We start from the raw sequence: 27,685 nt of genomic DNA, 5'->3' as shown, positions 1-27,685 counted from the left end.
GTCTGAAAACAAGGTTAAAAGCATCCACTTCTTACACGGATTCAGGGCACTGGATGTTCTGTGAATGGAATATTTGGGCTATAATTCATCCGAACATGGCAGCTGTCCTCAGTGCTGTGGCATGCGGTGAGAACAGGACCGTCTCCTGTAGAGCTCAGTAGATCTGGTTTATCGGTGCCTGCATGGCAAAGGAATTTTCTCTGAACTATAGGCTTGAAAAATTCTCCATCTACTAGCCAGAGAGCTGACTTACCAGAGAAGGCTGCTCCCATCACCTCACCTGGCTAGGTAGTTGTGATCTGTCCTCTCTGGGCTCTTGGGAGGTGATGTCACTCCTCTTAGGGGTGCTGGCAGGTTTGCTTTTCTAATGTTCAGTACATCTCGTGGGCAGTTGGCTCCCAGACCGCTTGTATGTGCATCAGCAGATCAGAGCGCTCCTGAGAATCAGTGAGACCAGGCTGTGTCCTTTGATCCCTCTATTCGTCACTCATAACTGGTCCCAGTAACTGATTAGTGGTGTAGAGAACCCATCCCTCTTAGAACATGCTCAGCTTGAGATTCCCATGCATTCTATCCAGCACAAAACATTTAATGCCACGTGATTGAGAAATTACACCCAAACCAGGCAGTTCAGAGTCCTGGAGTCTGCAGAAACTCTAGTGCCAACCCCTTGCCCATCTGTAAGCGTTTACCAGGAGGGGACCCCCTGACTCTTCTGCATTTAGTTCTCCCCTGATGTTGCGCTAATGTGTTTTGTACAGAGTTCCACGGGAGTCTAGGAAGTGGCCGTGAATCTGACCAGAGCCTTGGCAAAGCAGGGAGCAGTGAGAGGCACTAGAGGTGCATGCAGACTAGAGAAGGCAGCATTGCATTGGATCACAAACATATGGGCTAAAATGTATCTTTTAGAATGAAATCTTAGTTCCTGCCGAGACTGATGGCCTTGGCATCCCACTTGGTAGGAGAGGGAATGAATTTTTCAAGCCAGGTTCCTTGGTGTCCAAAAAGGTCCCCTGCGACCTGATGTGCGGGTCCCCCTCCTTGGCTCTGTTGCACCCCCGTGTGATTGCAGCTGGACGGGGGCTGTGCTTGTTGTGGGGATAGCTGAGCAGAGAGTACAGCACAGGCAGGTGCACGGTTATTCGGAGGAGGGAGATAACCAAGGCCAGCAATCTTGGGTCTGAAGGGCAAGTCTGTTGGTGCTGGAGGATCCCACGCAGCCAAAATGATGAAAGCTGTCCTAAATGCACAGCCAGCTGAGAAGACACTGTCTCTGGGCAGACAAATCCTATTAACATTTCCAGCGCTCTCCGGTCCTGGATCCAGAGAGCAGAGGGGTACATGTGGCACCACCGAAATGTCCTGCTGGTATTGAAGCTTTTCCTGCATGGCGTTTGCACCCCCGCCACATGCCCATTCTGTTTGCTTTGCTAGTGCTTTTCCATCCAGCTGCGACTTGCAGAGCCACCTGTGCTGATGGGGAGCCTTTAGGAGGCTACAGGGCACTGGGCTTCTGTCATATTCTCAGAAACCTGTAGGGTGACTGGAGGGGTATCGAGGCCACTCAGTAGCATAGGCTGTGGAGACTCTCTTCCTGGGTTAGCTGCTTGGGTGAAATGATCCTTCCCTACAACCTACTGTTGGTCTCTACTCACAGCTGTAGAAGCAAGGAGAACCTTCAGTCACAGCTAAAGGCTACATGGTGTGGCTCCTCCGGCAGTGCTCTAGTCTAGTTGCTGCACCAATCCTGTCCCTGCATGAGGAGTAGGATGCTAGTTAATTGTCCGGCGCTGAGCATGCTTATCTCTCAGCTCCTCCTGCTTTCTCTGTTGGCAGGTTTCCCCTGTTTTTTTTCTGTAGTGAGAATTAAACTGTAGATTAAGCAGCAGATCACATGTATCAGTCAGAATTTGTGGGTCATTCCTTGGTGATCCTTCTCCCTGGGTCCAAGCAGGACTAGATGCAGCTCTCTTTGAAGTCTGGAAATGCCTTTCCAGCCCGGCTATTGCACAGAAATCCAGTCCCCCAGGTAGCACTGCATCATGGGGCAGGCAAGACGAACGGGTGGTTCTTCATACCAAATATTCAGGGACCTCTGGTATCACACAAGCTTTGCTTCTTGGTCATTCTTCAGGCAGGGCGGCCTGGCCTGGGCTCTTTGGCGTGTGCTCAGGGTTACTGCTCAGGGATGCTCCCTCCCCTTGGGGCTAATCATGCTGCCTCCCCCCAAACGCAACATCTAGGGAATCCAGGCCCCAAGTCTAACGAGGTCAGCAGTCCTTCCCAGCAGGCCCTGCTCAGTGAGCAAAACCCTCGAGTGCTGGGTTTGCTCTCCCCACCAGCTGTGCGTGTTCTTCTGAATATTCCTGGTGAAAGATTGGTGTTCAATGTCAGCGTGGCTGCCAGTGCCCTCCCCCTGTATTGCCCCTCACATCTGCTTGGGAAGCTTTGGCCTGTGATTAAGCGACCTGTTACATGTTTGTTTTGCTACATCCATCTTGCTTGTTAGCCCCACGCGTGGCGATGGCACTGCTCTTGCAATTGGCCTACAGTGAAGCCTGTAGTATTTGGATTACGGCGGCACCAAGAACAAACACGTGGCAGATGTGAGTCATGTTGTTTAATGCACGACTGGATGGTGCTCAGATACTGTGGTGATGCCTGTGGTAAAAGAACTGATCTAGGATAGGATAGAGAGGCCCCAGCTGAGATCGGGGCCTGAAGTGCTCAGCCCTGTGCAAATATTTAGTAACTGTACACTCTTAAGGGGCAGGGACTATCGCCACACAATAACACGGGTGAGGGGCGCGAAGGCAGGGAGAGGGGAAGTAACTCACCCAGGGTCACCCAGCAGGGCAGTGGCAGAGCTGGGGACAGAGCCCAGCTCTCCTCAGCCCCACGAGACTGCGCTACTTCTCCTGTGTAGCTGCCGAGGGAGACAGATGTCTGAGCCAAGCTCCAGGAGAAGAGCCTGGACATCACTCATTGCAGTCTCTCTTCTCTAGCTAGGAGGACTTGTCTGGCTGCAGTGAATGAGTGATCTAGCACACGTGCTGGGGGTTGTTTCTTGAGGGTGTGGGCTTGGGGAGAACTAGCCAACTGAGACTGTTAGACCCTACTGGGCCAAGCCCAGCATGGATTCTCTAAGTGGGATTGATCACAAGGGCTCAGTCCTGATGCTCCAGGTCCTTCGCTGCAAGTGGGAGGATTTTCCCATTAGCAGCGCCCCATCTTGCTAACGTGTTCAGGGGGCAGCTCCTGGTGTTGTGGACTTACTCAGTGCATTGGAATAAGCCTCTTCCCTTCCCTGGAGAGCCAACAATTTCAGATGAAATAGACAACGAACAGGAACAGATCTTGGGTAGGGTTGCCAACTTTCTACTGAATACCCCTGTCCTGCTCTGCCTCTGAGGCCCCACCCTGCCCCGCTCACTCCATCCTCTCCCTCCCTCTGTTGCTCACTCTCCCCACACGCACGCACACGCTCATTTTCACAGGGCTGGCTCAGGGGTGCAGGAGTGGGTGAGGGCTCCGGGATGGGGCCAGGGATAAGGGGCTTGGGGTGCAGGAGGGGGCTCCAGGCTCGGGGTGGAGCTGAGGGGTTTGGCGTATGGGAGGGGGCTCCGGGCTGAGGCAGGGGGTTGGGGTGTGGGAGGGGGTACAGGCTCTGGGCTGGGGCCAGAAATGAGGGCTCCGGCTGGGGAAGGGGGTTGTGGTGCAGGGTGGTGAGGGCTCCAGCTGGGGGTGAAGACTTTTGGGTGGGGCAGGGGATGAGGGATTTGTGGTGAAAGGGGGGGCTCTGGGCTGGGGCTGATGGGTTCGGAGTGCAGGCAGGGGGTTGGGGCACAGGGATGGGGGGTGAGAATTCCAGCTGGGGGTGCAGGCTCTGGGGTGGGGCTGGGGATGAGGAGTTTGGGGTGTAGGAGGGTTGTCAGGGCTGGGGTCGAGGGGTTTGGAGGATGGGAGTGGGGTCAGGGCTGGGGCAGGGGGTGGGTCAGTAGTACAGGGTCCGGGCAGCACTTACCTCAAGGAGCTCCCGGAAGCAGTGCCATGTCCTTCCACGACTCCTATGTGGAGGCGCGGCCAGGCAGCTCTGCGTGCTGCCCCATCTGCATGCACCACCCTCGCAGCTCCCATTGGCTGTGGCTCTCAGCCAATGGGAGCTGCAGAGCCGGTGCTTGCAGCGGGGGCAGCATGCAGAGCCCCCTGGCCGCCCCTATGAATAGGAGCTGGAGGGGAGACATGCCGCCGCTTCCGGGAGCCGTGCGGAGCCTGCCTTAGCCCCGCTGCGCTGCTGACCAGACTTAACGAAAAACCAGACACCTGACAAACCTAACCTTGGGTGAGGCATGGCGTGGGGTTACTAGTGAGGGTGTGAAGGGCTGCTGGAAGTGGGGTGCGAAGAAGAGGGAGCCGGGTGCATTGCTCTGGGGATTACAGGCATAAAGGGACCGCAATGTGAAGTGCAAACCCTGCCTTGCCCTTGTTTGCACCTAGGGGGCAGCGGTGGTGCGACTGCACAGCTTGCTGACCACCGCTCCCTGGCTGTGGGCCAGGCTTGCAAGTGCCACGGGTGAGTAACTGGATAGCTGGCGGCCCAGGACTGAGCTCTGCTGAACTCCACTTGAGCTCATTTCCCTGGCCCGCAGACAGCTCCCGTTGCAAACAGACCTTCGGTGCTGGGGTTCTCACTACTGCTGGCTGTGGTGAGAACGTCTTGTGCAGTGCCTTGCTGGGGAATGGGCAGGAAGTCCTGTTACTGTCACACCCCGGCAGTCTGAACCCACCAGCCTCGCTGCTCTGCGTGTCTGCTCACTGATGTGGATGCTTGGAGAGCAGCTCGCTACCTCCGCTTGTTGTACTTAAAGTACTGCACAGGATCTTTTTAGGGGGAATAAGACAAAACGCCACATTTATTAGTAATACACTTATTCATTAACACTGTATTATATGCATATAATATATATTACACTTACACTCACACACACACACAAACCCACTCCGTCTTGTTGTTACCAATTAGTTGCTCCCCTTAACTTCACTGGCCAGGTGAGTTAGATGGGGGAGGGGGTGGAGCCGGGCTTCTGCCGATCCAGATCGATGCTCCCATGTTGACAAGACGAGACCCGGGGTCCTCTGCAAGACACCTCACTTTTATAGCAGCTTTCCTCTTATGCAAATCTATACCAGATTCAAACTCTGTGTCTGTGTCCATTGGTTTTTTGTGCTGCTTTTTTTTGAGTGTTGTCCCAATGCTGCAAAGAGGGTGTTTCCAAAAGAAGGTGCTTGCTTCTAACCCCCGAGGCCGTCAGTATGTCTGCTTGTTTTTAATGAGCCCATTTGACACGTTTTATTGTCCTAGGGTCTGGCTCCCAGCCCCTCTCCAACAGTTGAGGCTGACTGGAGGTGCTGCCTTCCATGCCTTGCTCATCCACACCTCATTCATTCAACAGGGCAATTGATTAAGAGGGGGGGGGGGGGGGGGAGAGCTCTTGTTCTACTGCTAGCAAAAAGAAATTTTTCTTCTATCTTATTCTATCCTTAGGGGCTATAATATTATACCAAGGGCAATGCAAAGTTTCTAAATGAGGCTTTGATACAAAGTCCCATGAAAACAGAGGTCACACGTGGGTAGACCCACCACAAGGTTATATGAAGAGGCACAATGTAAAGTCATATGAAAATTATCAGAGATTTATCTACATGCTTCAATCTGGCATTCGTGCTCTTTTTCCTGAATCGAATCCAGCTGTAGCTGGCTGACCTGGTGGCTCCAGTGAAGCTGGTCATACAATTTCTGGCTAAACCTCACTGCATCTCTGCTCACCGGCAGTGTGCTGGGTCTGGAGCTAGGCTCTGGCCCACTCCTTTCTGTCATAGCGGGACCAGCTGTGCCGTGCTTTACTTCTGCAGAAGGGGCTCACTTCTCCTGCCTACTAACTCCCAGCTGCCTACTAGCATCTCTCCAGATGGGGCTGGCACCCTCGTGTGCAGCAGACACACTTCCTGCTGTCCGTGCAGTGGCTGGAAGTGGGCTTAGCTGATTGTACTGCAGAGGCCTAGTGCTAGGATACACATGGAGCCCTGTAGTCCAGGCCCCAGGGTGCTGTTCAGCAGAGTAAAATCAAACTGCTGTCCCTTGGGGCTCAGGTACATTGTTCGTTTTTGTAGACTTGAAAATCCAGTGTTGCTGCAAAAGAGCGAAGTTCTCTCAAAATTCCACATGTAGATGCACTCCAGTGTCTGTCTCACTCAGTGAGGGTGGGTCTGAAGAGTTTGGTGTTGACAGAACTCGAGCTGCCGCAGTTGGCGAGCTTTGAGGGGGTGCAGCCAGGAAAGGGGGTGGGAGGGAATGGAAGTTGGGGCCAGCAGTGGCTGTTGTGAAAACACCCCTGTGCACGTGGGGAAATTTTTAAGGTGCTGTTAAGAAGCGTGGAGAGTGATGCTTGAACATAATGATGGGTGCCAGGAATATAGCCTAGATACAAGAACTGAGTGGGGTGAATTTGACAGGGGCACATTACAGCGGAAGTGCAACTCCAGAACTGTAATTGGGATCCCTTGGGCAGTGGATGGTGGGAGCACAGATCCCTGTCTGTACAAGGCTCAAGGCAGGGGAGGTAGGGATGGCGCGGAACAGAGTATATCACTTGATGTTTCTCCAAGGATTTAACTTTGCTGTTGGAGTACTAATGTTCTCTGTCTGGCTCCTTGCAGGTCCTCTCAGGCTGCGCCATCATTGTCCGAGGGCAGCCCCGTGGGGGGCCCCCTCCTGAGCGGCAGATCAACCTCAGCAATATCCGTGCTGGAAACCTCGCCCGCCGGGCTGCTGCAGGACAGCCAGATGCTAAGGATACCCCTGATGAGGTAGGTGTCTCCTTGCTGGCCAACGGGCTGGTGCATAAGGCTGGATTGCATTTAACTCCTCATGCTCAGAGCACCTCGTACTGTGGCCAGGAACTTAATTTAGAATAAATCAGGGAGATAACCTAATGTGGTTGCCACCCAAATACTGCCTAGCCCTGGCAGATCGCCCAGAAGTAAACCAAGCCAGCAGTGATTTTTTTGCACTGCTCAGTGTAGCAAGTCCTCAGTCTTGGACCAGCGTAACTTGATCCGTGAGGTGGTGCTCCGTGCTTGGGGCGTCAGTGCAGACCCAATGCCCAGATCTGGCACTAGGGGGTGCTGTGCTGCAGGAGTGGGCTGGAGTCTGATCCTAAAGCCCCAGGGCTGGGCTGCAGAGAGCAGTAGGGGTGCTCTCCCTTGTGTACTGACCTAATGCCCCAGTATGGTGGTAGGGGCGCTGTGAATTGCGGGTCAGGCACAGAGTCCTGGACAGATTCTTGCTTCAGCCTTGTTTTGCCTTTAAATTTCTCTAGCTGAAGAGCACAGTTAATTGTCCTCATCTGGTGCTGTGTTGTCAGCCAGCTTGTTGTGTGCCCGCTCAGAGGGAGCGGAAAGTGCCACCTATTGAAACCACAGGGCTTCTTCCTACAGCCTCTGTGCTATCTATCCAAGTAGTGACCAGGCCCAGTCCTACTTAGCTTCAGAGTCAAATGGGTCACAGCTGGAGACGGGAAGGGAAATGATGATTCTCTGAGAGGGTGTGTGAAAAGACTAATTCACAATCACCCAGCCCAGAAGGTTTTACTCTCAGCTCAGATCCCTCTTTAGCTAGGCAGGCAGGTGTCGTTCTCCATCTAAATTCACTGGTTTAATATGAACAGATTCTGTATTTGAGTAACTGTAGCGTAGCAGTGAGCTTCCCCTCCACTGCCCCAGGTAACTCTTCCATGCTAACGTACAGCCTTGGTTAGGTATGGGGAATAGGTGCTGGCTCTGCGGCACCCCATCGGGGGATAAATAGGACTCCAGCTGCCTTCTTTTGCCCCCCAGGATCACCAGCACAAAATGTGTATAGACCTTACACAGACCTGTGCTGAGAGAAGCAAATTTCAGCTGCAAGGCTCAGACGTCTCATTACCATAGTCCTCTGCTTCAGTCTTAAGCACGACACAAGCTACAGGCTGCAGATGCTAACTCAGGAGACTCTGAGCTGCCTTTGACTTGCTTTGCTCGAGGGCTAAATATAGAGGATTTAAAAGTTCCTCAAAACCAGACCTATTGCTGCCTCCTCCAAAGGGCAGGTATTAATGCAGCCCTTCCTCTGCCCCCTGCCCCCCTTGTTCTGGCTGTAGGCACTCAGACTGGCCATGTTTGAGTGCAGGGCATTTTTTAGTGCTGAGTGAGGGAGCATAGAGACGCGGCCAGATCATGGTTGTATTATGCAGGGCTGTATATTGCATTACATTCTGTCCGGAGATTGAGGATCCTGTAACTCAAGGTTTTATGTAGCGTTCTGGATACGGTTACTCAGCTCTGGGTTCCCTCCAGTGTCTGAATTGATTCTGGTAAGATACAGTAGCCTGGTACATCCTTCCTGGTGTTTTGTAAGGAGTTTAGACAATGGATATCTACTGGAGGATCTCACTGCAGATGAATTAGCAGGGTACTCTACAAGGGCAGTTTAACCACTCACTTTCAGGCCTGCATATTAATTGCAGGAGATATTGGTGTCAGTGCCTGAACTTGGCAGAGCTCTGATCTTCCACTGGTGGAAGAGTGAGGGGGAAAGGAACTCCCCACACATCCTCCAGAACATGGTGTTCCTGTCTGAGGCTGGGTATCAGTGGCTATGTACCTGCAGATGGCACATCGATGGCGGGTGAAAGCTAGGGTGAAATTAGAACTTTTCAGTCCAGAGTGAGGTGCAGTGTTTTCAGTGTAGTTACTGGGTTCTATTCCCAGTTCAGATGCTGATCAACTGTTAACCTGTGCAAGTTGCGTCACCAAATCTTACTGCTTGTTTGAAGAATAAACAGAACTGTTTGGGAATTTTTTAGTATATGGATATTGTTGGAAAATGCTGATTCCTGCAAAGGGTTTTGGTTTGAATGAAAGGGTCAATTTCAATACATAGGAAAATTTTGAAAAACTTTAGAAGTTTCAAAATTAAACTTTAATCAAAATGAAATATTATAGTTGACCTGATCAGAATTTCTTTTGGATGTTTGGCTTGCAAAGAGTCTAGATTTTGACATCCTGTCCTGATTTGGGGATGGGAATTTCTTTTCAAATTCATAGGAAAGGAAAACAGTTTTCTGCCCAGCTCTAAAAATCAAGGACTTCGGTTTTTTCCTGCAATAATGCACCATCTTGGGGAACAATATTTGGCAGAGTATCCGCATGTCCCATTTCAAAGCAAATGGGGAGGTGAGGCTGGGGATAATACTGAAAAATTAGCCCAGAACATCTTAGTGGTTAAGACACCATCAGGGCAACATTCACTTAAGTAGGCACTGCAAGCCAATGTGTATAACGAACAAAGGGCTATCCCAGGGGGCGGCAACCTTTCAGCAGTGGTGTGCCGAGTCTTCATTTATTCACTCTAATTTAAGGTTTTGCGTGCCAATCATACATTTTAACATTTTTAGTCTCTTTCTATAAGTCTATAATATAGAACTAAACTATTGTATGTAAAGTAAATAAGGTTTTTAAAATGTTTAAGAAGCTTCATTTAAAATTAAAACGCAAAGCCCCCTGGACCCGTGGCCAGGACCCGGGCAGTGTGAGTGCCACTGAAAATCAACTCGTGTGCCGTCTTAAGCACGCGTGCCATAGGTTGCCTACCCTTGGGCTATCCTAAACCAGTTTGAAGAGACGTCTCAGTTCTGACTTCTCCTCTTTTTGGTCCTGATATGTGAGCTGTTGTCTGAGGATAGAGTTCTGGTCACATCCTGTTGAAATAACCCATCTGACCAGAAAAGGGCCCAGACTGTATTCTTCCCCGGTAGGGGAGACATTCCTTACAGTAGAGTAGAGGAATCCCTGTGTGGATTCTCTGCTCTGTGCAGTGCAAGAGATCAGACTGGAGGATCATGATAGTCCCTTCTGGTCTGAAATGCTGAGTATTTGCAGCACTTGGATATCAGCATGTGTAAGGTCTGGATCTAAGCACTTCGTGTTGATTTGCAGGGAACAGAACAAAGGTTCAGGGACTTGCTTTTGGGGTCATATGACCGATCAGAGTTTCTAGGATGAGTAGCTGGTGGCTTCCATTAATGCAGGGGTTCTTGGAACAAATATTTTGGTGGCCTCAGAGTGTGGCCACCAACTCTTGTTGGTGGCCGCTCTCTCACTTTTTCCTAAAATACTTAATTAACTTTAGGAAAAACAAACAAATATGCACATAGACATGGCTAAATCATTGTAACTTATTTGTTGCTAGCTAGTAAGTCTGTTATGAAAAGTGATATTAATAAATATACCAGTATCACTAGTCACAGCAGACTTACTCAGCCCTGTCAACAAGCCTGGGGACAAATTAAGCCCTAGATGGGGGGGTACTGGGGGGGCCTGGGGCAATGGGGGTGGGTTGGGGGAGGCAGTGAGGGCTGGCGTCCGAAGCAGTGTGGCCAGAGCCTGTCGCCCTGCTGTCTCCCCACCCCAGGTCTGAAGCCTAAAGCCTGAACCCCATCACCTCTGGGAAGGTGGGAAAACTCACTGGCTGCCTGGTCCTCCAGCATTGTGCTTCAGTGTCTCCACAGGGGGAGCAGTGCCCAATCACTGCGGGTGGCCCCAGTAATCAACACCAAGGCAATGCATCCAGGAGCAACAGGAAGGGGCTGCTTCTTTGCACACCCCCTCCGCCCCCCCCCCAATAACAGTCCAGGAGGCTGTGGCTGCATGCGGCTGCAGTGGCCGCATTTGAGAAGCACTGCATTAATGGCTGTGGCGTGTGCTGATTGCTCACTGAGTGGTAATGAACTTGCCCCATGTCCTCTTTTGGATAGAGGTGGTGGAGTTAGAATTAAGCCAAACCTGGGCCACCCACCCTCCCTGTGTTAGATGCAGTATAGAGCTCCCTTAAACTGCAGGTCTCCTTGCAATGAGGCTCTCCCTGGGGAGATGGTCTCCTGAACATCTTGCTTAGATGTATAAATGTCTCCTGCTTTATAAAATCACACCTGTCAGTTCAGCTAATTGTTGGTGGCTAGAACAGTGTTCTTCCCAGCCCATTTTCTCTGCTTGCCTGACCCAGCAATGACGTTGTAATACTGAGTTTCTGCCCTTGCAGCCTTTCTGTGGTTGGAGTGTGGGCTGGGGCATAGGACTGGGGGAGGGGAGTGGGTAGAGCTCAGATCCCCCTGATGAAGCAGTATGGGCATACAAACTACCATAGAACATTAGACAGGAAATAGCCATTGGCTCATCTAGACCCCCATCCCCAGGCCAGGGAAAGATTGCTTCTTAGTATGTTTGGTGCTGTTTGGTCCAACTTTAATTGTCTAGTGTTGGGGCTTCCACCTGTGCCTTGGGCAGGTGATTCCACAGCTGTATTCTTACTGTGAGGGTCTTCAATCCGTAGCTTCCTCTGGCTGAATTTATGCAAGTGAGAGAGTAGGGAAGTGCCGTTGCCAGCCCGAGGCCCTATGGCATGGTCTCTGTTTGCCCTGCTGAGACTATCTGGACAGTATTCATTGTTGCCCCGGGGAGTGGTTGTGATCCTGACTACTTTGGAGCAGATCAAGAGGACAGCGATAGTACAAATGTTGTCTTCTAACTGGGGTTGCTCCTGACCTGTTAGTGCTGGACAGACTTACTTTCCAGCAGATGCCTCCTGGTATCTTTCGCTTCCAAACCACTGAACTGCAGGTGGCCTCACTGGGGTCTCCTGCAGGAGCAGTGGAATGCTGTCTGGCCAAGAGAACACCTGGCTCCTACGTAGCTCTTTTCATCAGCAGGTCCCAGTATGAAGGAGGTCAGTATCATTGACCCCATTTTACAGATGGGGAAACTGAGTAACTTGCCCAGGGTTACCCAGTAGGCCAGTGTTGAAGGTGAGACTAGGACCCATATCTCCTGAGACCCAATCCAGTGCTCTGTTTACACTGCCTCCCTATGAGATCTCTATGCACTGTGTCCAGCAGTGGAAGGGGAACCCTTAGGGTCTGATGGTGCCCAGATTGACCTCCAGTGACTAAGTTTTCTGTTTTCCCCCCAGCCCTGGGGATTTCCGGCTCGCGAGTTCCTGCGAAAGAAGCTCATTGGGAAGGAGGTGTGCTTCACTGTGGAGTACAAGACCCCGCAAGGCCGGGAGTATGGCATGGTGTATCTTGGCAAAGGTGAGTAGTGGCTAGGGAGCTGCCAGACGCCCGCAGGGCAAAGTGTGCCATGCAGGTAGGTGAAGTGACGTGCTGCCCCTCAGTCTGGAGCTGCTGAACCAGACACCCGGCTGTACATTGCCGTTCTTCCTCCTGTGGCATCTTCCATCATGCAGGCCTCAGGCTGCCATTTATAGCATTGTCACTAATTCTAGGGAAGTTCAGGTGCGGTTCTCACTGGGCCTCTGGGCACCCACTGGAGTTGGGTGCTGGGTTCCTATAGTGCGGTTTGCTTTGCTGGAGCCGCAGACTGCCATCGCTGAATGTGTTTGGGCTCCAGGCTGCGTCAGGTCATGGTGCTAATTGAATTCCCTTAGATTTCCTATTGCAGCCCTTATTGCCATTATAAATCTTGTGGCTTTAGGCAACCGGAGACAGGCAACGGAAAGGAGTTCTCATAGCTCCTGTTTAGTTCGTTAGCATCCTCAGACTGTCGTGTGGGTCAGTGCAGTGAGAATCGATGTTCATTGCCCATGGAGCTGCTTGAGAACAGCGACTCATAAGTGCCAGATAACCCACTTCTGAAACGGGAGTAGCGCTTTGAATGCACCCATTGTCCTTTTTAGGCCATTGCTTTAGTTTAGCTTTTGAATGTTCTATAACTTATAGCATCCTTCATACAAAGCTTCACTGAGCAGCTTGCAATGAGCTGCAATAGACAGCATGCTTAGACGGAGTCTGTTAGGGTCGTTCCTGTATACAGAAAGGGGCAAAGCGACCTATGGAGCAAGGGAAAAGGATCTGAGCTGTAAAAGTGGCACAGCTGCCATAAATATCCAGGGGGCTAGTTCCAGTGAGGAGGGGCTGGGGCTCAGGGAAGAGGAAGGCAAGTTGTGTGGTCTGAAGTTGAATGCTCGGGGCATAAAATGTTTTCTAGTCAAGCTCATCAGTCCAGGCTCTTGTTTCTGTTCTGATGGCTGAGAATTTAGTCTGTCCTTGTCCTTTGCTATGGAGTGGGTCAGAAACCCAAATCTGTGTTCTTCCCACCTCCAGGAGTTTTTGAGTGGGGGCAAAGGCGGGCGGACACACACACGCGGACACACACTCCCTGCCTAATGGGGCCTTGATTCTGATGTCTGGGGGCCTTTGGGTGCTTTCAAACATTCCCAGGCCAGAAGGGACCACTCTGATCTTCTAATCTGACCTCCTGTATAACGCAAGCTGTAGCACTTCCTCACAATAATTCCTAGAGTAGGGCTTTTAGAAAAACATACAGCCTTGTTTTTAAGAACAGCTAGTGATGGCAAATCCACCACAACCTTTGGTAAATGGCTCCCAGGGGTGGTTTACCCCCGCTAGGACTAAGCTGGGGGGGGGGGGGAATTCGAGCAAAGCGTGTGTAGAGAAGAATGCGAGGAAAGAAGCTATAAGGTGTTGGATGGAGAAGGAACAGACACAAACCAATAGAGAGAGAGACCACGAACTATGACAAGAAGTGGAGAGAAGCCAAGAATGAGTGCCCAACAAAAGTCAGACACGCAGAGGAAGTCACCTTTTGCTTTTCATTCACACAGTAGAGGGGATTGTCAGCAGGTCCCAGCTAAAAGCCGTGCACAAGTGGGGCACAGCTGATCTCATCTTTTAAAATGATGGGGAGTCTGGGGGCATGAGTTCTTCACACAATGACTCAGAGGCTTCCAATTCTTCGAGAGATTGCTCATGTATAGTCCACAGTAGGGGTGTGTGATTGCCACATGCACCGGTGCCGGAAGTTTTTCCCTTAGCATACCCGTACTGGGGGAGCACCGCTGTGACCCCTAGAGTGGCGCCTCTATACCATGCTATAAGGGGAGCTGCACGCACCCCCCCAACCTCAGTTCCTTCTTGCCGCCAGTGAAGGTGGTTGGAACTTCGTGCTCCAGCTCTGCTGCAGCCTTTCTATTCCTTAGTGGTACTGTTCGCTACAGTTAGCAGTTTTCAGTTGTTAGAGTGGGCTCGTCCCAGGCTCCATGGGCCTCCCCATTGGCCGAGGGACAAATCGGCAGGTCATGAGTCGGCTCTCCAGTGCCAGATGACACCATAACGGCACCCCCGCTCTCTATCCCGCAAGAGGATTTCAAGGTGCATCAAGACCTGCTAATGCGGGTGGCGTCCAACCTCCAATTGCAGGCCTAGGTGATGGAGAGCCCGTCCGACTCCCTCTTTAATGTACTGTCTTCCTCAGCACCGGGCCACATGGCACTACCCCTCCACCAGGGGTAGCCAACATCTCCAACACCTTGTGGCAAACTCCCGCCTCCTTGGCCCCGATTTCCAAGAAGGTTGAGAGGAAGTACTTTGTGCTGCCAAGGATCACGAGTACCTCTATTCGCACCTGGCACCTAACTCGCTAGTGGTGGAATCGGTGAACCACCGAGAGAGACAGGGCCAGTCTGCACCCACTCCCAAGGACAAAGACGCCAGAAGACTGGACTCCTTGGTAGGAAATTTTATTCCTCTGCAAGTTTCCAGCTCATGGTGGCCAATCAGGCCTTGCTGAGCCGGTATGACTTTAACCAATGGGAGTCCCTGCCGAAGTTCGAACCTTTTCTCCGGGAGCGGGAGAGAAAGGACTTTAAGGCTCTGGTGGCTGAGGGGGCGACGGCGGCCAAAGCGGCCCTTCAGGCCACATCGGATGTGGCCGACACAGCGGCCCGTTCCATGGCGTCCGCGATATCTATGTGCAGGGCGTCATGGCTCCTCCTGCCCGCGCTATCGGCAGAGGCCCTGTCCCTCATGCAGGACCTGCTGTTTGATGGAAAAGCTCTGTTCGCAGATCAGATGAATACCAGGCTGCACGGGATGAAAGCTTCCTGTACCACTCTGCAAACCTTGGGCCTCTACGTACCTCCGGCTAAACACCAGGCCAAACCGCAACTGTCAGCTCAACCGGCTAGGAGCAGATACGAGCCCCCGTACAAGAGGCCGAGGGGCCAGAAGCGCCAGTCTCAGCGACAGTCCCGCTCTGCTCCGCAGCCAGGGCCCTCTCAGGGCAAGAGGCAGGGAAAGAGGCAGTGTTGACTATTTGCAACCACCCCCCCTCCCTGATGGGCTCAGGGGACCCGGAGCATGCCCACCTCCTAGGGCAGGAGGTGGAGCGACTGCTGCACCTGGGGGCGGTGGAGAGAGTACCAGTAGAATTCCAGGGCAAGGGTTTCTACTCCAGATATTTCCTGATCCCAAAGGCAAAAGGGGGCCTCAGACCCATCCTGGACCTGCAGGATCTCAACCGTTTTCTGGTCCTCTCCAAGTTCCGCATGGTGTCCTTGGCCTTTATTATCCCCTCCCTGGACCTGGGGGCCCTGGACCTTCAGGACACATATTTTCACATTCATATTTTCGAGGGGCACAGGCGCTTCCGCTTCCTAGTGGGGTTAGACTTCTACCAGTTTGTGGTCCCCTCATTTGGCCTATCCACAGCGCCCAGAATTTTCACAAAGTGCATGGCTGTGGTAGCAGCCTACCTCAGATGGGAGGGAGTACAGATCATTCCATACCTGGACGATTGGCTTCTCAAGGGCAACTCTCGGTCCCAGGTAAGGGACCATGTGGAGCTGCTCCTGTCCACATGCGTTGATCTCGGCCTAGTGGTAAACGAGACCAAGTCAATGTTAGTTCCAGTGCAGCGCATAGAGTTCATTGGGGCGCTGCTGGTCTCCTCAAGGGCGCCAGCCCCTTTCCCGCTGAGCAGGTTCGAGGCCCTAAAAGATCTCATTGCCTTGGTCACGGCTTTCCCAGTGACAACAGCGAGAGCGTGCCTTCGGATCCTAGGGCACATGGCGGCATGCACGTATGTGGTCCGCCACACCAGGCTCCGGATGAGGCCCCTCCAGCTCTGGCTAGCCTCCCAGTTCTCCCAGGCCCGGGACAGGCTAGACAAAGTTCTCATGGTACTGTCCCCGATACTTGCCTCCCTACAATGGTGGTCTTACCTGAGCAATATGTTGCAAGGGGTTCCTTTTCGGGAGGTGACCCCGTCTTTAGACCTGGTGTCCGATGCGCCGACTTGGGCTGGGGAGCTCACACAGGGAACATACAAACCCAGGGGATGTGATCGACTGCGGACTTGTCCCTCCACATAAATGTCAGGGAGCTTGTGGATTGCCACGGGCACGCAGGGGCGAAAGAAAATGCAGGCCTGTTATTTACCAGGCTGCATGTGGCAATAGACTATATTGGTAAGGGATGCAAGGAGAGTATGGGTCACGATGCAAACTGCAGACACACACACACACACACACACACACACACACACACACAACTAAAATTAATCAATTTAAAGTTTTATTGGGGATAATTACAAGGGGTAAGGGAGCAGCGTTTGATTAGCTAATAGAGTTAATGAAACTTAAAACACACAATGACTAAAATATCTACTAACAATATTTATAAAGAAAGATGCAGCAATTAGTAATAACTGATACTTACAAATACAAACCAACGCATAACGACCGGCAAACGTAGACACTCTGTTTGAAACACGTGAGCTGAGAGAGCGGCTTCGAGGTGATCAGGCTCGGTTACGGGTGTACACAGGATACACAGGATTCATTTTTCTTTCTCCTCTCCCTGCCTGCACATGGCAGGCAGCCCATCAAGTACCAACTATGACATCATAGAAGTGTCATAGGGGACGGGGCCCAAAACCTGTTTGTGTTCGTTTCTGATTGGCACAAGCAAAGTTTACACCAAGTAAGGGAGCAGGTGCCTCAGAGTCTGGCTTCGCCCCCAAAAGGTGAGGAAATGCATTTTGTTTTAGAATGCGTGCAATACTGAATGACAAAAGAAGAGGCCAGGGCAATACCGGTATGGGCAAGTTTTACAGGATGCAGACAGGAACTCATCTCAACAGAGCTCAGGGCGATGCAGTTGGCATGTGTTGCCTTCAACACGCAACTTCGCGGCAAAGTGGTCAGAGTCCTGATGGACCACACCGCCACGATGTACATCAACCGGCAAGGCTGGACTCGCTCGAAGAAGAAGACAGTTACCTGTTCCGTAACTGGTGTTCTTCAAGATGTGTTGCTCAGGTGTATTCCACATCCCGCCCTCCTTCCCCTCTTTCGGAGTTGTCCGGCAAGAAGAAACTGAGGTTGGGGGGTGCGCGCAGTTCCCCTTATAGCGCGATATAGAGGTGCCACTCCAGGGGTCGCAGTGGTGCTCCCCCACTACGGATGCTCCTAAGGGGAAAAACTTCCGGCACCGGTGCACCGGGCGAGCACGCACACCTACTGTGGAATAGACAGGAGCAACGCATTTGGAAGAACGCCAGTTACGGAACAGGTAACTGTCTTTTTTTCAGCCCCGTTCTTGTGGAAGCACCCCTTTGGAACGCACGATGGAAATGAGGCATACATTTAACAGTGAGGGTAGTTAACCACCGGAACCATTTACTGGGGGTTGTGGTGGATTTTCCATCGCTGGCAATTCTTAAATCCAGCCGGGAAGTTTTGCTGAAAGCTCTGCTGTAGGAATTTATTTCAGGGCAGGTCTCTGGCCTGTGTTAGAGGAGGCCAGACTAAATGGTCACAATGGTCCTTTCTGGCCTTGGAATCTGAGTAACTTATTCCGAAATGGTGCGGCGGGGTTAAAGATCTTGCAGACCCTTGAGTATCTGCCAGGTCAGGGTTTGAATGGGAGACCTTCAGAGAGCTCCTAGAGGCTGCTCTGGAATGAAGCACAAGGGTACGCCCACGGTACTATCACTTTCCTCTTCCCTGAACTCCAGGTGCACATCCGTAGTAAACATGAGGGGCACTGACAGGAGGAGAGCCCTGGTTGCCTTCCTCTCCATGCTACATTTCCCCTCCTTTCTTCTGTTCTTTGTTCTCTATCGTCTGTTTTGCTAATTCCCTTTGACTTTACTGCTTGTTGGGTCTCTGCGGGCATAGGCGCTGGCTTAGTTTTCCCTAGGGGTGCTCCGCCCCTTCCCGCAAGGCCCCACCCTCGCTCTGCCTCTTCCCGCCCCTGTTTTGCCCACTCCTCGAGACCCCCCCCACCTGCTCATTGCTCTGTCTTCCCCCAAGCCCCTCCCTGAGCCACCAATTAGCTGTTTGGTGGTGTCACCAAATTGCTGATCGGCAGCGGTGCCACTGAACAGCTGTGGCTGGTGGGTTCTGAGCACCCACTTTTTTTTTTCTCTGGGTGCTCCAGCCCTGGAGCACCCATGGAGACAGTACCTATGTCTGCAGGGACCGGAGTTCTGGTTCCCGCAGGGAGATGGCTGAAGAAGCTGAATGGGACTGACCTCTTGTCTGAATAGATAGGGCAAATGCATTTTGCTTCCCTATTTCCCCGTGCTGGATTAGTTAGTTCCTGCTCCTCCGCTGTCAGTTCAATGCACAAGGATCTGAAGTGCCGAAGGGAGAAGGCTCAAGCCAATGTGCAGTAAGCTGGTGGGTGACTGTCTAAAGAGGGAAAGGATAACACCGACCAGTCATACAGTGCTGTCCTAACCTAGCAGTAGACTAACTTTCATCAGCCTTCAGAGTGTCTGGGTCACTAGTGAGTCTTCAGTCTCATCCATCTCTCTGCATGCAAGGGATTGTTCCCTGCTAAACCTGTCTGTTTTATGCTTCAGACTCTAGCAGGACATTTTCTTTGGAGTCAGGTTGTCCCATCACTGCTGTTGCCCCTGCCTCTGGAGTAGCTTGCAGTTGGAGACGGGACATGGAACTAGATGGACTGCTCATCTGATCCAGTCTGGCTGCTGCTGCCCTCAGGAGGGAAGGATGGGTACCAGCGCTTAGGGCACTAGCGTGGCACTCGGCAGACCTAGGCCAGTTCTGTGCTCTGGCACAGACTGCATATAGCCTTTGGTGAGTCTCTCTCTGGGCCTCGTTTCCCGCACCTGTTCTACCTTACGGGGGTGTAGGAGGATAAGTGCATTAAAGACTCAGACACGGGGGCCAGATAAGAACCTTTAGGTTCTTACATGTCCCAAGCATTGTGGCTTCTACCCTTCCCTAAAGGTTGAGTGCACAGCCTCCGCATCTCGCAGTCGAGAGTCTCACCAGAGCTCTGCTCAAATAGACTTCCTTAATGTCCTCCTGCTGCCCCTACTGATTCTTCTCCTTGGCTACGGTAAGCCCTCTGTATTCACCTAGTTCCACTGTTTTCAGGTCTTTCCTCCATCGTGGTCTCTCAGCTGCTTGTCAGATCTCCACTCCCGTGCTCTTTCCTCAACTCCCATCGGTCAGTCCTGTCTAACTTGCTAACGCCAGTGTGACCCTATTTGAGTTTCTGCTCAGGAGAGGCCTGGAAATTGAGTCCCGGCCGCGGCAGGTACAATGGCAGAAGTGTGTCTAGGGAGTGTCTGCCTTGCCAGCATGCTCAACTCCCTCCCCCTCTTACAAACCATTCACTCTTTGGCCTCTCCCAGGCATTCCAATAAGGGGCTGCAGCTGTGTGTAACCTGTCACCAGCCTGCCTACAGTAACTATTAGTTGCTCTTGAACCATTGACAGAGGTAAGCTGCTGCCCTACCAGTGTCTGAGCCATTCAGCCTATCACATAGGAATTGGCAGACTGGATCAGACCCAGGGTGCATCTGGCCTGGTCTCCAACAGTGGCCAGCACCAAATGCTTCAGAGGGAGGTGTGAGAATCTCCTCAGTAGCCAGTTGTGGGATAATCTGCCCCCATAATCCTTTTGAAAAGCTGATGCTACGACTGATTCCTTGGGAGAGGACCACTGTCTCTGTAACTCCCTGGCTTCTGTAGCAAATCCATTCTTCTGTCAGGAATCCTGGAGCGTTTGTGTATTTCTCATCAGAAGGCAGAAGTAGAGCGCGTAGTCTGCTGGAAATAAATCTTGAAAGGATTTTGTTCTGACGTGACACTGCTATTAGTTTAAGTGCTCTGTTTCAGTATTCTTCATCCTTGTTCTCTGCCACATAAAAGATTTTTATGCCAGGCTTCCTGTGTAGGTGTCTCCCTTATTGTTAAACTGTGTGACAGGACAGGGTTTAGATGAATAGACGAAGCATAAAACATTTCCTGATGAAGTTTGTCTAGAAGTCAATACAATTAACGATGCCACAACAGCCTCACCAGGCAGGTGCCTTCCTCCAGCTGGATTCTAGCTCTCTGTTAGTGGTCAGAAGCTTGTAACCTTTGCACCTTGTTCTTAGCTTTGGGCTGAGCAGAGTGGGAGAAGCGCGCACCTTATGAATTGGAAACACACCAGCTGGAGCTTTAGAACCAACCTGGATTTGTCCTTCACTTCTGCTTCTCTTTTAAGGATGTAGCATCACTTATTTCTTCTTTTGGAGGTCTAATAGGAGCGTCTTCCCCCACTATGAAGAACAAAAGGATTGCTACGGTTCTAGAAATGTCTGAGGAAATCTGATATGGATTCATTCTGAATGTACCTAGAGCCAGAGGCTGCTGCAGCCTCACCTGGGTAGGCCATGAACTGTGGGGAGAGCAAAGCAAAAACCTTACCTCTTCCGATCACCCAAGTTGTCAGTTCCTGCCAGCTGCTAATCTGCCCCCTCTCTTGCCAACAAACTGTTCCAGCCTCTCGGACTGGAGAGAACCCCATGTCTGAGTTGGTGTCTGTTCTGTGGAGTCCAGTCAGATGCACCCTCGAATGGCTGTGGTCAGGTGTGACCCATCGCTGCCACGTTAGACACAAAGTTGGCTGTTGATTCTGAACATAAACAGGTGTTTGTGCGGCGGTGCACTATTGTAGCAGTTCATAATCTCACCCTTTCCTGGGTTCATCTAGAATTCTGGTTCTTTCCGATGGCATTTCAAAATCCCCTTTGATCCTGTTGCATCTAATTACCTGCCTATTCTATGCACTGGCTTCTGCTGCAGAGGATGGCCTGGTCACATATAAATATTCTTTATCCCAGGCTGATGTGCAGATCTTATGTCCGATTTTCTCCCTTATTTTCTTCCCCTGCCTTAATTTAGTGTCATCAGAGAGTGCCATGCCCCATATATTCTTATCCTTGTGCTTTGCTGACACCAAACTCCTCCTTGACAACCAGTGCCTGTTGATCATAGTGCCACCAGACTGGCACTGCGTTGATCTAGGTGTTCCCTGGGGCAAAGTGACACTCAGTGGTATTGGTGATTTGTGAGACTGGTACTCCTGAATCAGGCAGGATTTCCTAGAAGTGCTGGAATGAAGTGGCCACGTGGCAGCTGCTAGAACCCTGTTTTGTGGCCAAGCCTGTCATTCACCTCTCCGAGCATGCAGAGGGATTGTCAAGGTGGTGGTTTGGAGGAGGTGGGTATCAAACTCCATAATCTAAATGACTGGGTGAAAGTGGTTAGCTGGGCAATTAACTAAGTCCGCTCTGAACAGAGTTCACTTGTGCTAAAGTGCTTTTAATGCTTTTTTTGGGTGCAGTGATCCATATTTCGTGTGTGTGGTTTGTGATGGTAAAAGTTGTTGATGGTAGCTGTGGGGACAGAAGCCCTTTCTCCCCTCTAAAGCCGAGATGGCACAGGGCAAAGTTCACTCTACTGTCCTTCCCCCTCCCCTGCCTTGCCAATATTGTTCCGTTGACTGTCCCATTCAATCCTTGGCTTCCCAGACAAAATTGCCAGGGGCAGATGCCCGTCGCTTGAATCTAAGGGGAGGCACCAAGCAGCCACTAGCTGGAAATGCCTTCCAGTCTTTACTGAGCTAGGGCTGGATTTGAATAGAAAACTTATTCTAGATTCCAGGCTCGCTTGGTGGCCACCATGCCAGCAAGTTTGCCTGTGAATTCCCTCTGAAATTAGTGAAGCATCGTGCCTGTTCTATTAGTGTCATGCCTTGTAAACATTTAATCCACTAACATGTGTAGGCCAGTGGTTCTCAACCTATTTACCGTTGTGGGCTGCATGTGCAGCTCTGTTCTATGTGAGCCACATCCACACAATTTATATATTATCTGTACGGCCCTGAGGATGTCACATGAGACACAATTGTGTGCTGATTGGGCTGCAAGCAGCCCATGGGCCCCGGGTTGAGAGCTACTGGCGTAGCTGGACAACGGAGGTGCCAAGATGTGCACATAACAAGCCTAACTCTCCATCGAAGTAACTTTAACCTTGCCCTCCCTTTGCTTCCTTGTTTGTTGCTGCCAGTGGTTGTCTCGACTGATATTTCGCTCACAAGTCTTGTCTATAAAGAGCCTCCTGTATAGCTGTGTCTCATCCAAAGAGATGCTGTGCAGCGATAGGACTCGAACTTTGCTCTCATTGATTCTGATTCTGTTTCTTTCCCTCTTACCAGACACGACCGGGGAGAACATTGCTGAGTCTCTCGTGGCAGAAGGCCTGGCCTCTCGCAGGGAAGGAATCCGAGCCAATAAGTACGTGTATTTCCTGCTCTCCTCTAAACTTGTTCTGGGATTCAGATGTTTTGTGGCCCTGGACGTTCCCAGACAGCTTTGCTTTGACTTTGCTGTGGTGACAGGACAAAGTTGTTGATGAATTACTTCCTCACTCCTGTTCAGGGACCAGCTATTGGTTGAGTTCTTGGCTTTATTCAGTCTGGGGTCGGGTGCTTTATCTCAGGCTATGCTAGCAAGTTCCCAGCTGCAAGTCAGTGGGACTTGTGCTCCAAAGTCATGCCCTTGGATGTCTAAATATAGGCTTAGGAGCCAAACTTTAGGGTATTTTTGAACATTTTAGCCTGTGAATAAAAATGTCAATAACTTAGAAGTTTGGCCTTCCAATACATTAATACTGAAGCAGTTTACCTGTAAAGTGACAAAGATTTTTCTACTAAACCGATGGGCTTGCTGGGAACAGGCGTTCCAAAATGGCAGCTCCCCCCTCCTTTGGGTTCATGGCAGAAGGGGGGTAAACAAAGAATCTGCTCCCCCTCACCAGGCTTCTCCTCTACTCCAGAGCTACTGAAATTGAGACCTCTCTAACTGCAAAGCAACCTCTTTGAGGCTGTCGTGGGCCTTGTCAGAGCGTGCTGATGCACTGGAAGATAACACTGCAATTACTGATTTTCCCAACTCTGTATCCCACAGATGCAACACTCACTCAGCCCACATGCATGCGGCCCTTACTGTCTGCCAGGATGCACAAAACTTGTGTTAGAGCCTTGGAGTTGACATGTTAACTTTCCAGTCTCTGTCCTGTGTCTGGAAGCAATATCCCCAAAGCTTTCATGAGTAGCTTTTCCACTGGCCAGCTCTTGGGAGATCCAGGATTTTAACTACAAGATATCCCAGGATCTCTCCAGTGCATCCCTAGGCATGGGTTATTGTATTACACGGGGTGTGAATTGTCTATGGAGCTGTTCTATATATAGCTGTTGGATGCTATTTTATCCTTTGTCGGGTTGGAAGCATGCCTGTATCATTTCCTCAAGCCCGTTACTAGCACTTGGATGTCTGCCACTGGAGGTTTTCATAGCACAGTCTGTAAACAGGTATGCTGAGTAAACACTGCCCACATTGCCAAGGGTCTGGATTTTAGCTCCAGTCTTGCCAATAAAGATCATTCTGCAGTGCCAGGTGTTTCCCAGGATAGCTGGGGCCCTGGAGTAAGCTCCTCTTTCTCTTGGTTGCGGCTTTCAGGAACCAAGTCCCTAAAAGCTTTCTTCTAGTGATCGTACTTAAGGTGTGTACAGTACGGTGCTTTGCAATCCCACTGCTGGGGAGGGAGGTATAATCCCCATTGTTTCCCTATTCCTTGCAGAAATTAGACTCCCCCAGTATCAGCCAGCAAGGCAGTGATGCCATGAGCACAGCACCTCTGCAATGCCTGATGCCCAGTCTCTGCTTGGTCCACTAGACTGTGCTGTCGCTCAGGCGCCATTCGAGCTCAGTAGTGCAGACCTCATTGTCCGACTCATCCAGAACTATTGCTCAATTATAGACTTGCATTTACATAGTGCCTTGTTTCCTGAAAGGCTGCAAATGGCTTCCCAAACTACAGACACATCACATCACATCACCCACGACTGAAACGCAGCCCCTTCTGAAGCCTTCTCTATGCTAGAACACTTGCGAAACACCCGGCAGGCCTGAAAATGCATCCGCTCCCCCATATACATCTTCCCATGGGGAAGAGTCACCGTTGTGATTACACTTTCACTGAGCAAGGCTCTGCCCCACTGCATCCCATCCTGGGTCACTGCACCGATGCAATTCCAGCTTTGGCATGAAATTCTACTGATGCAGCTGCAGCAGCACCCCGATTCTCCCAGTGCAATCCCACAAAACTGCTATGCTGCCTGTGGACATGGCATGATGTGTGCACCGGAACAGGAGAGCTAGGCTGGACTCTTGGGACCAACGCAAGTTGCAGCAGTGCAGTTGTCTGTTGCCAAGCTTTGGGAAGAACAAGGCAGTTATTTAACTGAACCCAGCAGCATAGCTGTTCAGAGCACAGAGTGAAATCCTGTGCAATTAAAATGCAGGGGAAACGAAAGGCCAGAACACCAGGATTAATACACCTCTTGGTCATGCTATGATATCCTTGATGACTGTATGGGTCAATCCCGATGAAGAATGGTTGGTGGATACAAACCATAAGCAACTAACAAACCAACTTTTGTTTAAATCAGAATTGTTCCCAAGTTGTAGTTCTTTACTTACCATGCTATAGGCTATGTCTACACTGCAGCTGGGGGTGTGATTACCACTCATGTAGTCGTACATGCACTCCTTTAATCTAGCTAGCTTGCTAAAAATAGCAGTGAGGACAGGACGCACAGGCTTCAGCGTGAGCTGCACACCCCCCCTGGGTACCTACTGGCATTGCTAGACTGTGCCACCATGTCCTCACCATTGATTTTAGCAAGCCAGTCTGTAGAACTGGTGTGGGTGTCTCTACCCGAGCTGCAGTCAGTCACCCAGCCCTGGTAGCGCTATAGACATACTCAGGATCTTACATTGCTAAAGTGGACGTTGTACTTCTTTCATTGAATTCCTAACGAAGACCTTGTCTATACTACAGGTTACTTGGGTGTAACTTTGTCGTTCTGGGGTGTGAATAATCCACCCCCTGAGCTTCGTAAATTCCACGGACCTAAGCACCAGTGTAGACCATGCTATGTCGGCGGGCGAGCTTCTCCCATAGCTACACCTTTCGCGGGGGCAGTAGTTAAGCTGATGAGAGCTCTCTCAATGGCTTAGTCTTCCCACCACAAGCAGTGCAGCTGCAGCCTTACAATCTGATTTTATGTAGACATATTCTGCTAACGTGTAACACTGAAAATACTCCTCTGTGCTGAGAGAGACCAGTCCAGAGCCTCACTGATCTCCTTGCTCAGAGAGGAATGCAAACGTTGTTTGGAAATAGTGGGCAAATAGCCTGTGCTTTATCACCACCCTCTGAGCCACCATTTGAGAGCTGAAATGCTTGAACCAGGCTGTACTCCTGTGTTAGGAATTGCAGTTTTCAGTCAGTGGAACTTGTGCTCTTAAGTTGCACCCTTGGGTGCCTAAATATAGGCTTAGGAGCCAAACTTTAGAGTATTTTTGAACATTTTAGCCTGTGAAGAAAAATGTCAATAACTCAGTGTATTGAAGGCCAAACTTTTAGCACTGAAACAGTTTACTTGTGCAGTGACAGATTTTGCTACTAAACATTTTTAATACAGTTAATCCCTGACGCTGCAAGCACTTCCACACATGCTTAACTTCCATCACATGAGTACTCCTGAAGGAATTGTTCATGTGAGTGAAGTGAGTTACCTCCTTGTGTTTGCGGGATCAGGGCCTTCCCTGTCAATGTTCTTTGCCGCTACCAGTGTGTAATTCAATAAGGGACCCAGCCATAGTGGCATTTTTAAAAAACCTGCATTTACACAGCCTCTCTTAACCTCTGTGCCTTAGGTAACTGCTTGCAACTGACTGCAGAACAGTGTGCTGCTTGCCCCTTCGCGAACAGGAAGGCAGGGTAGGGTGTTCAACTCAAGCCAACACAGACATCGCACGCTGCCTTGAGTCTTTTCCTATTTCCTCAGGCCTAGATGAGAGGTGGGGTGGCATGTCTCAGAGCCAAAGGGAGAGGCTGGGAGAGCTTGGTAGTGGCACAAGTGCCATGAGCTCTTCCCACCTGATCCAGACATGGAATATGTCGCACTCCGCATGAGAAGTTGGAACCCACAGCTCCTCCCTCACTGCGGGCTCCTGATTAGACCCCAAGACAATTTCAGGGGTCGGGAAAGCAGATACGGTATAAAGGAGCACTTTGGCCATCAACCCACCCCATCCAATGCAGGATCAGTCCTTTACCAGGATCCAGGAATTTAAATCACTAATTGTTTTTGTTTTAATGTTGGGGGAGGGCTTGGAAAGCTTGCGATTGCAACTTTAAAATTTATACTGAACAAAACGCAGGTTTTTTTTTAAATGCCACTATGGCTGGGTCCCTTCTTGAATTACACAACACTGGTAGACGCAAAGAACATTGACAGGGAAGGCCCTGATCCTGCAAACACAAGGAGGTAACTCACTTCACTCACATGAACAATTCCTTCAGGAGGAGTACTCGTGGTGAAAGTTAAGTGTGTGGGGAAGTGCTTGCATTGGGTGTCTGGGTCCTATAGCCTATTTCGGGCTATGAAATAGGATGGTCTCCTGATGCAGGGAAAGGACCCTTTGGCCCTCTTTGTGCTGGGATGCAGTACATGGCTTTACTGCCAAGCTGTGGAAACCAGGCCTCCCGCTCCAGAGGCTGGCTTTCAGCTTGCACAGTGCCAGCAGTCCAGTCCTGCTGGCGTCCCGTGCCTAGGCAGAAGGAAGAGCCATGTGGTGCTATATGAGTGTCTTTGAGTCTCTTGCTGGAAGTGCGTCTAGCATGATAGTGGAGTGGCAGTGCTCTGGGCTGACAGCTGCTCTTGTTATGAGATGATTGCATTAATAAATTGGCTAATGATTCCAGAACAGCTGTTGCTAACAGGCCAGATATCCCTGTACTCAAACCTGGTAAGGCTCCTTTTGCGCTAAATAGAGCTGAAGCAGCTCATGAATTCTCTGCTGAGAGGCTTCCATGCACGTGCTGAGAGAAGTGAGATGTGGAAGTACAATGTGGGGTGATTTGCAGTGCTGATATCTGTTGGCGCCTGTTAATTATGGTAACTGTTCAAGGTGGTGAGTGAACCTCTGGCACTGCTCTTCCTGGCTTGTGCCTTAGGGGGGCACTTCCAGCATGCACTTCAGACGTTTGCTTCCATTGCTGCGAGGACTGCCTCATGCTGCATCAGCATGGACAGCAATGGCTCGATACTCTTTGGTTAGCTCTAGGATCCAAGGATGGAGGCAGGCTCTTCCTAGCCTAGTTGGAAATTGACTGCAGTGTTCACGTCTACTAAGCTTCAGAAGATAAGCCTGCAGTTCCTGGAGCCAGGCTGGTGAAACCAACTCCGTCTGCAGACCGTGTTCCCCAGTCTGTGGCAGTCCAGTCATTAACACGGAGTCTTGGCCCCTGTGCTGGATTACTGGCTCAGCCACTCACTTGCTGAGGGACCTTGGGCCAGTCACTTAATCGTTGTGGCTATGTCCCACAAAG

At 50.9% G+C, this 27,685-nt stretch overlaps 1 protein-coding gene across 1 annotated transcript in view; it reads left to right on the top strand.

The window, feature by feature from the left end:
- Nucleotides 1–27,685, top strand: part of SND1 (staphylococcal nuclease and tudor domain containing 1) — a 453,393-nt gene that overhangs the window by 19,384 nt on the left and 406,324 nt on the right. Inside the window, exons 2-4 of the mRNA XM_008174151.4 lie at nucleotides 6,718–6,867; nucleotides 12,065–12,185; nucleotides 22,440–22,518. Coding sequence (XP_008172373.1) covers nucleotides 6,718–6,867; nucleotides 12,065–12,185; nucleotides 22,440–22,518 — 350 coding nt within the window. The remainder of the gene's footprint in view (nucleotides 1–6,717; nucleotides 6,868–12,064; nucleotides 12,186–22,439; nucleotides 22,519–27,685) is intronic.

Source organism: Chrysemys picta, chromosome 1, assembly GCF_011386835.1.
Source record: "Chrysemys picta bellii isolate R12L10 chromosome 1, ASM1138683v2, whole genome shotgun sequence".
NCBI lineage: Eukaryota > Metazoa > Chordata > Testudines > Emydidae > Chrysemys > Chrysemys picta.
This window is presented reverse-complemented; position numbering and strand designations above follow the sequence as displayed.